A 10,063-nucleotide genomic window follows, 5' to 3' on the forward strand; every position below is an offset into this window, starting at 1 on the left:
TTGGCCTGTGAGCCATCTCTCTGACATCTAGTCCTGTGTGACAGTTAATGGTTAAACTAAAATAATTTGAAACATTGTCCTGGATACGAGTCTACAAAAAAAGAGGGGCAGTTAAACTGGACAGAAGATACTGTAATCTCATTGTACCCGAGCTCTTAATTGTCAATTTCACATGTCCGCTATTAATAACAACACCACCGCTCAGTAAAGCCACACTCGGGCTTATACACTCAGAATTTAAGCCAGGATAAGACAAAACCCCAATGCAGTCTATTACAATTCTTGTGGAGGGTGAGATATGCTTGTGTTGCTATGAGATATCCCCCACCCAGACTGTTTCTCTTTTTCAGCGCTTGTCTCACTGGTCATACAGTCGTCAAGCTGAAATTGTCATTAGGATCACCAACTTTAGTAACACTTGTACAAGAATGCTAAACTGAGGGAATAGGAGCCAAGCTAAATCAACACATTGTTCCCCTGAATGACTTCCAAGATCTGTACCATCCAAGTCCATAATTTAGCTGATTGAGTGAAGGGGACTTGCTTTCGTTTAGATAATTGGAATTTGAGCCTCAATTCAGGCACTCAGAGGAGTATGTTTCTCCGGCTAACAAACCTCAAATAGCGTGCACGCACCCGGCCAGACAAGAGGGGTTTGCTGTATATGCGACAAAGCAAGGCAACCCTCTCTAACATCCTTTCCACTAACCTGGGTGGTGCAGAGCCAATGTGGCAATGCTCTCTGGCACTGTCAGCATGCAGCAACCAGAACACAAACCTGGGTCGCAATCATGCCGCTGCACTGCTTTTCCATCCATTCTAAACCAAACACACACAACATATACGCCTGAAAGCACACAGTGTCTGTTGTTTGTGGTTGGTTGTCACGAAAACCTACACATATGGAAAATGCAACGTGGTGGTTAGTCGCAACACAAATGAAGAACAACTAAACACAACAAGATACGCAACAGGTGTTAAACACTTGACAACAAGTTGCACCTTATACCAAAAGACTATCAAGCGTATATCAATACTGACTTTCAAACTATCCGCACAACCTAAATCAAGGACATGACTTGCATGCAGGATGTGTGAAACATGCAATTCCTTCTAGACTGATAACAACACAGTACAACGGCCATGGCTGGTGGATGTTCACAAGACACACTTAAAGACTGTGTGCTGTGATGCTTGGCTAAAGCTTTTCTGAGCGTACGTAGCTCAGTGGGGTGAGGCACTATTTATCAAATTATTATTATTGTTGTTATGACATCGGTCTGGGTCCAGTGGTCTGCTGTGATTGGTTCATGGCTCCTGAGTCTATTTCAGCTTTGCCAAAAAGTGCTTGATGACTCATAAGTAATGGTCCAACACTGAGTAGCAATTGGCTGAGGCCTCATAAATTATGGTCCAGCACAGATTGGCAATTGGCTAGAAGTCCAACACAATAAGTTAAGGCCCCTGGTTCAGGCCTTTGTGTGAGACACTGCAGTCATCAGCCCTTGACTGTTTGAAGGACGGACAGTGATTGAAAGAAGAAATGAACGAGATGCCAAAAACAAAAGTTAAGGAAACTATAAATGAGCTTCAATCCAGAAGGAACTACCTACATGGTTTGCAGCAGGCTCTGCGACGCCGTGCAGCTAGCCTTTGAAGGGAAGTTCCAAAATAATCCGGGCCCCATCTATCAGTACAAAATAAAATCACGGTTGGAGATTGAAAGAATGAGAGGAAAAAGTGAACAGCAAAGTTTAAGCCATGTAATAATGACTCAATAGGTCTATTCTGACAGTGGTAGGAAGAGAGCAGTTATTTTAGCCACAACCTATCTAATACTCTGGGTATAGGCCTTTATATGATGCTATTATATCCAAGAGCAGCCTACTGAGAGGAAGTCGGCTAAATATGTTGAGCTTGCATATGCCAAAGAACAATAAAATACCTGATGAGTTAGAACATTATAAACAGTAGACCTCTGCACCAGGTTTATATTCAAGCCAGAAGGCCAAGGGGTGGTATATGACCAACTGCTGAAGGAGTTGACAGACATTTTTCACCTAAAACAACACAAAATGCATCAAAGTTGCCTGTTTCCATCATTGATGACCCAGTATTCCAAATTCAAACAATAAACCCAACAGAATTGTTTACTTATTTGAATCAACACAACATTTATTTTGTTTTGAGAGATGATACAACCTGTAGCCAAGCAGCCATGGGTTATGAGAATGAACACATTCAAACAGAACTTCAAACTGGGATAAAGGAGTCAATCACATTGGCAAATAAAAATAATAAAAGTGGGCCCCTGAGTCGAGTAGGAAGTTTATTGACTCGCACGTCATCGGGACCAACAGTTTGAATCCTGTATGCAGCGTACCAACTTTTTGAATCCTGTATGCAGCATACCAACAGTATGAATCCTGTATGCAGCTTACCAACAGTTTGAATCCTGTATGCAGCATACCAACAGTTTGAATCCTGTATGCAGCATACCAACAGTTTGAATCCTGTATGCAGCGTACCAACAGTTGGAATCCTGTATGCAGCGTACCATCAGTGTTCGGAGGTCCTGTAGAGGACGTCTCAAAATGGCCATGGTGGATGTTGATCAGTTCTGCCTTGCTTTGTAGTTTTCTTGCGACTCCTTGTGGTGGGTCTGGTGACTGCAAGCTCAATCGTGGTTGCTGGCGAATGTGCGCTTGTTCAATGCATATTATATGTGTCATTAAATATTTCCTGGCTTAGTGAGCAGTGTGATAACAAACAGTACAGCCTGGCCAGAAACATTTCAATTTTCAACACTTCTGAAACTGTTTGGGAGCTGTTCCAATGAGGCAAAGTCATAATTGCCAATTCATCTTGAACATATATTAAATTTTCCTAAGTATATTTTTTTTTACTAATTCCTTATAATTTCATGTGGAGATATAAAAATGGTAGGTAGAGAAGGGAAGATAAGGAATGATATATACTAAACCAAGATAGCACATAAGCTGTCATTTCCAATGGAGACTAATGAAGCTGATTTAAAGATCCTGTGAAAGGAGGGTGGCAGAGCCAAGTATCAGTGAGATCCTATTGGTCAATACTGGCACCATTCTAGTATGTTTCTATGAGGGAACGCCAACACTGTGAAGTGCACTCCCCTAAACAATGCAATTTTTAAAAGGAGTCTGAAAGCAGAGTCCACTCAGATCTTCACATATATAACTTTTGGAAAAAGAAAAGAGTATTCAGATCTGCTGTTTCCTCAATGATAAAATCGTCAGATTTGGTGCCCAGTTCCATTAGCTCAATAGGGTCCCACAGCCCAACCATTTTGCTTCCTCTCTCCAAGTGACAACTTGATGCTTCAAATGTACAAATGTACATCTGTGAGATGTCTCTTCAATGTGTTCCCCACAAATGAGAAACATACTGCAAGCACCCTGTTGTTAATGGAAGAGGGACCAGGTATTATGTTACCAGGTGTCCACTACTCTAAATATTCGACTCCACTTACAAATGCTTGCGTAAATATCTACACATAAAGAGTATAGAGCCTTTTAGGGCTGTTCACATGCACAACACAACACGGAGTGCTTGGATACAGCCTTATATTGGCATATATATTAGCAGCATATACAGAATATATTGGCAGCTTATATTGGCCATGTACAAACACTAAGTTGCCCTATTGTTACACACAGGGTATCATTTTAATTAGAACATTATGGGCCGGTTTTGCAGACACAGATAAAGCCTGGTCTATGACTAAAATAACAAGCTCAATAGAGTTTTCTACTGAACTTGATTTTTTGTCCTAGACTAGGCTCAATCTGTGTCTGCGAAACTGTCCCTAAACATTACAAAGTTATTTTGAGTCATACCAATGTTCTATTTAATCAATAAGGCATGATGGGGTGTGGTATATGGCCAATAAGAGCTGTTCTTAGGCACAACACATTGCGGATGGTTTAGCTGTGGTATTTTGGCAATGTGACAGAATCCCCAGGGACGCCTTACTGCGTTTACTGGTTACCAACCCAATTAGAGCAGGAAATGTGTTGTGAAGTTGTACCCATGGTATACGGTCTCATATACCACAATTATCAGCCAATCAGATTTCAGGATTCAAATCAATCACCTTACAATGTCTGTTAAAAAACTGTGGTTAAAGCCCTGTATCCCTGATTATATTGCAAATAAAAAATGTCCATATGAACAGGATATTTCTGATGGGGTGAAAATGCTACGTATGTTCACCATAGCTCAGGAGCCTGTCATAATTTCTCAGATGGGTGCGGATTATGCCTCCACAATGTCAGTCCAAACATTTAGCCCCAGGTTTAAGATTTGCCTACAAGTCCCAATGATTAACGACTGTTCATGTCCTGTTTGTGCCGCAATCTTATATTGGAGAAAGAACAAAAACATTTTAAAAACCTACTTCAACAATGTAAAATGCTCAAGAGGATGACAAGCAGCAGTCTACTGTCATAAATCATTTTTATGACTGCTAGACCTCTGCACCATCCCAGCGTTGGGGTACACCCACTCCCTTTATACAGAAATACTGCTTTGTAACGTTTTAGGAAGGAAAACACTATTACTCATATGTTAAGTAATCACAGATGAAATTTGATAGAAATCTGGAAACACAGCAGTTACTTTACTAAGTGCCATGTGTTGGTAAATAGCAAGGCAACAGAAACCTACAGCTAATATACAACTAAACACAAAACAGAGCGGTCAGACCGGCAATTCAGACTGTTGCATTCTCTACATTAATTATTAATCCACAGTCTCCTCAGGTTGTCAGAAGGCAGAACTGGTCTATATGACGCACTCCTTTTTCTGGGGTTAATGAATTCAACAATCTCCTACTTTTCTGGCGTTAATCAATTCCACCTCACAACCTGGAACTCGCGCCAATGCAGAGGCTGGCACACAGGAGGAGACAGCATTGTCTGAGGCGTGATTATGTGCCTATACAGTATGTGCAGTGAATGACCTCATCTGTCATTTACAGTATGTACTGTATAACATCCTTCCATGATCACAGTATGTCCCACATAACATCATTTCCGTGATCCCAGTATGTCCTATATAACATCCTTCCATGATCTACAGGAGGCCCTATAAAATCCCCATGCCCTGTCAAAGAGTTAGGTCTGCCTTTACAAACACGTAGTTCTGTCAGCCCATCATGTGGTTCTCATCATCAGATCAGCATTGAGCGGCAGGGTGAACATACAAACAGAGAAGGACTTACCTGTGGTGGTTGGAGCTTCTGCAGTTGTGGTGGTTGCGTCTGGATTTAGCAGTGCGTATGATTCTTCCTCTCTGCTCCTCAGCCTGTTCCGGTGTGTGTGTGACTGTGCTAGAGGGAAGCTGTTTACTCTGCTCTCCAGATCACTCTGCGTCTCATCCTCCCTCCCTCCTTCTCTCTCTCCCTCCCTCCCTCCCTCCTCCTCTCTCTCTCCCTCTCTCCCTCCCTCCTCCTCTCTCCCTGGTAATAAACAGAGAGCACGTGTCATCCCCGATGATGCAGCATGAGAACGCCACCACATTAAAAGATCAAAGGCTAGGGAGGAGAGATGAAGTGAAAGAGGAAAGACAGAAAGTGACAGGATGGGAATTCAATGGAGAGTATAGAGAGCGGTGAGCCTAATGGAGAGGGATATGGTAATAACAGCCAGGTCTGATATTAGATGAAGGGGAGAAACCGATTGTTTCGTAACAAGCATGGCTTTGGAAAACAGAATGAAGCTGCCACTGCACAAATGCATTCATCAAGCACCTCAGAAGTCTATTTTTAGCATCACCCACACAATGACAAAAAAAAACAACAGTACACTTGATGTATTCATTGTTTGACATGTTTCGACTTTAGGCAGCCTCACATCCACACCTAAACACTGGTATCAGCAGATTTACTTTGAATATGTTTCCCCTTGCTCCTTTGATATCACAACCGAGAGGACATCCTGGAGAGAGTACAGATCTCCTTATTTACTGAATCTAGAGAGTATATCCCATCACATCTCTCCCCTTCAGTACTGTCACGCTGCTCTTTTCATCTGAATTAATGTCTGCTCTCTTATTTCACTCTGACAAAGTTACCTACTTTGAAAAACATCACTGACTGGCTAGGCAAGGTGATTGCCAGAATGGAGCACCGCTCTCTTCCATGTTTATCTCTGCACAGCAGCAAAAATCTGGTTTCACCGAATCTAAATGATTCTCCCAGGGGACTCCACAGCTTGACAACCTGGTACATTGGGATACATTGTGATAACGTTTCATAGAAAGTGACAGTAATAGACAGAAAATGAATACAAAAGATTGAAAAACAGTATCGCAGGGAATTTGTACATTTGTATAACAGTAAGGAATGGTAATTGTGTGGCTACATACAATACCGTGAGTACACAATCGAGATGTAGGGCGATTTTTAAGATGTGGTTTATGATAAAATAGTTGGGGATAAGGGGAGAAGGCAAAGAGATAAATAATCAAAAGTAGCAGCGTATAGGACGAGTGTACACGTGTGTGTGTGTGTGTGTGTGCGTGTCCAGGCTGCGTTAGTATTCAGCAGTGTATGGTTTCTCTGTGAATGAGCATGTGCGTGTGGGCAAAACCCCAGCGTGCTAAAACTCAGTACTTACGGGTAAGTCCAATAAGGCACCATGAGGACAGTCCATGCAGCCACTGATTAATCTGATATTGTTCCGTCTCATGGCTTATGGGTAAAAGCTGAACAGTTCCAGGCTTATTCACTACAGCTTGTCTTGCCTGTCAGGCAGTACTATAAAGAACAGTTCATGCCTTGGGTACCCCGAGTGTTTGATTACATTTTGTGCCTTCTCCTGGTGTAGAGGTGTAGCTGGAGCAGAGATGGTCATTATTGACACTCCTGTTACTCTTTAGAGATGTGGTCAGAAAGTAAAAGTATCAGTGTGTGGTATCAGTGTGTGGTATCAGTGATCACACCTGCAGGATCATAGCATGTTGGGACACCCGACGTGCATTAATTTCCAATGGGACACTATGTTTTGTTTTGCTAACGTTGCTATGCAGACGACATCGCGCTGAGTTCTGTGTGCTGACTGCATTGCTTTGGATTTATCAACCGTACTCTTCAAACTGTGCGTGGAAACTGTGAATTTTGACCGTTTCCTGCCCACATGCCCGGATGATGCATTGCTTGCAATTCTGCGCTCGGATGTGGGTGTGATCGAGGCCACACCCCCACAGACTGGCTGTGAAGTGTCATGTGAAAGGATCAGGACGTGTCTCACAAGCGGTAAGATTGACGTATCTAAAATATACCGTAAAGTCTCCTGAGGCCAGCATCGTCTGGGACACAGTCAATTCAATTAACAGTAAAAAAACAAACATCGGTGAATTTTGACAGCTGCACTAATATCAATGGGTGACCACAGTTTTAAAATAGGTACCGGTAATTCACAACAATCTGCTGGGACTATTGCCAGGTTTGTTTTGGGGCCCGAGTTAGATTTAGAGAATGTTCAACATAATCTAATTCAGAAGAATGGTCCGGTATCTTTTTGGTTACAATAAGTGTTGTTTGTTCTAATGATCGATACAAAATGTTTGCAACAGAAAGGATGTCTGTGACAAACCCAGGTGGCACAGCCTTCACTTTTTACATTACGTTTTTGTCTACTGGCAGATTGCAACACATTTTGTATCAGTAGGTACATCCTATTCATTGAAGTAGCTATCAGCAAAGTCAGTGCTACAAGGAAGAGACATCATACAAAATTGAAAGAATATCTTTAGGAACGCAACGTAGCATCAAACTGACCACCACGGTGCAGGTTAGAGTGTCACTGGGGAAAAGGAGGGAGCCAGGCGCAGGATACACAGATCAGGTTTTAATAATGTAGCGGAAATTCTATATGAATAGATTTACACACTAGAAACACTGGGTCAATGACCGGAATAAGTGTACCATAGAAACAACTTATAATGTCAACATGAACATGTAACAAAGAACACAATAACACACAAGGACTAGGGGAGCAGAGGGAACAGATATACACTAGTAATGATGAAATGAGAATCAGGTGTGTGTCCTTGGTGACAAGACAGTCCGTGATGCGTTCAAGGCAACACATTGTTGTGAGGTGTTGGGAAGCTTGTGGTTACACCAGGCTGGAATATGGAACCAGGGGAACGCCGGCTGTGGCGGCTTGAAAGCCGGTGACGTCAAACGCCGGAGCCGCCCCGGACCAGGAGAGGAGGCAGCCCCGGACCAGGAGAGGAGGCAGCCCTGGAGGGAGATGTGACATTGCGAGTTGACAGCCGCTAGCTGACGATTAGCTTGGTAATGCAAATTGGACAGCATTGCCAGGGGAGTGGCGAGGCATCGCTGTAAATACCGATTTCACCGGTCTGGAGAAAGATTAAGTCACTGATTAGTGTACACAATGGTAACAAACAGGGAGCAATTGAGCCTAATGTGTCTCATTGATCCTGCTGATAGTCCAGTTCAGTGAGCAGGAGAGACAGCCCTCTAAGGATGGAGACAGGAGACCAGGCTGGAGTGGAGAACATGCCCGCAGAGCCCTGGCAATGGACTCCATACAGAGCAATACTAATCTGTTCCAGTAGTTGCCCGCAAAGAAAAGGGGTATCATTTTAGACAGACTACGGCCTGCAGAGTGGCACAATAGGTATCAGCAACGCAGCACAGCAGGGACGCTACAGTAGATTCTACATATCTGGGCTTCTTCACGTGGTTAATTTGCAGTGGGATTATAGTCTGACCCACCAACCATCCGCAAAATAAAACCATGTATAATTGGGGATTACTGCAACTCCGGTTGTTTGTTCACTGGAACGCATCAATTCCACCACTGATCACAGCCTACACCCCTCTGGATGACAGCCTTGTGTCCTATAGTTGTTCAGCACCTTGACAAACACATACCTAGAATAAGAAATCAACCCCACAGTTTCTCTCTGCTGTCAACCTGTTCATCCATGGCCTACAGCGAAAGAAACACATTTTCACCACCAGTGCCAGTGACAGTGGAGTGACTGCGATGGCGACAGGCAGCCAGTGTCAGAGAAGGCTGAGTAATGACTCATCAGCGTGTTATGCTGAGAATGGGCAGCTCTCAGGCGGACAGTGTGGCTGGGCTCTGCTTGGATGTATTTATGGAGACCTCTTCTCTCTTGCTTGTCCACTAACCAAACACCCGACGCTACATTCAACCCCTGACAGACAGAACCAGGCATCAACAGGGACAAGTTGTTACTCCTTAAAGGGAAAGGACTGAATACTTTATATAGTCATTAGGTTATTAACCATGCTATTTGTCATCAACTGGATAACTAATAGTTCTTTATCAAGTTCCTTTATAACTACCAAGCTATCTACAGCCTATTAAGAAAGAACATGTTTGCCACGTTACATAATATTGGGAGGAATATTGTCCCTCTGTCCTCCCACCCCATGGCATGGTGGGGCTGTTGAGTCTGTGCCAATGAGTGCACGGTGAGGAGGGATTATATCCATTTGAGGAGCGCTGTGGGGGCGTTCGCACAGATACGGCTAATCCTGACACCTTATCACTGCAATGTGGCTGTAATGTATGCCTCAGCTTCTCTCTCTGTGACTTCAGGCAGGAGGCCTCAGTTTTATCGTTCTCTGTGCCTTCAGGCAGGAGGGCTCTGCTCTCTCCCTCTCTGTGACTTCAGGCAGGAGGCCTCTGCTCTCTCCCTCTCTGTGACTTCAGGCAGGAGGCCTCTGCTCTCTCCCTCTCTGTGACTTCAGTCAGGAGGCCTCTGTTCTCTTGTAGAACCCTTGTAATCTTCACAGACATGTCTAAGTGGAAAGAAGTGGAGAAACAAGTAGATGCAAGGATATCTCTGTTAACATAGCACAGAATATGTCTGCTCTCAGAAAACGAAATCTCATTGAGTTTACCTCTACTAACCTGTCTTCATGGGTGGACTGATCAGTTTTATTTGCATGGCCTAGTTGAAATTGACAGATAAAATTATTGTTTTGATATTAAAATAACATGGCCAGAGGCCAACA

The 10,063-nt window shown here is 43.3% G+C and overlaps 1 protein-coding gene across 5 annotated transcripts in view; it reads right to left on the bottom strand.

The window, feature by feature from the left end:
* The window catches only part of ndrg4 (NDRG family member 4), a 26,496-nt gene extending 21,095 nt beyond the window's left edge, over nucleotides 1–5,401 (bottom strand). For 2 of the 5 annotated variants that reach the window (XM_034288341.1, XM_010884051.5), the window contains exon 1: nucleotides 5,261–5,401. Coding sequence is in view for 3 of the 5 variants with exons in the window: in XM_020040216.2 (XP_019895775.1) it covers nucleotides 1,614–1,687; nucleotides 2,558–2,602 (119 nt within the window). In the remaining 2 variants the exon portion in view is untranslated. Of the gene's footprint in view, nucleotides 1–1,613; nucleotides 1,688–2,557; nucleotides 2,618–5,260 lie in introns of those variants that run through there. The other 3 variants (XM_010884048.5, XM_020040216.2, XM_029114924.2) reach the window with 3 other exon arrangements.
* Nucleotides 5,402–10,063: the final 4,662 nt, after the last annotated feature.

Source organism: Esox lucius, chromosome 19 (assembly GCF_011004845.1).
Source record: "Esox lucius isolate fEsoLuc1 chromosome 19, fEsoLuc1.pri, whole genome shotgun sequence".
NCBI lineage: Eukaryota > Metazoa > Chordata > Actinopteri > Esociformes > Esocidae > Esox > Esox lucius.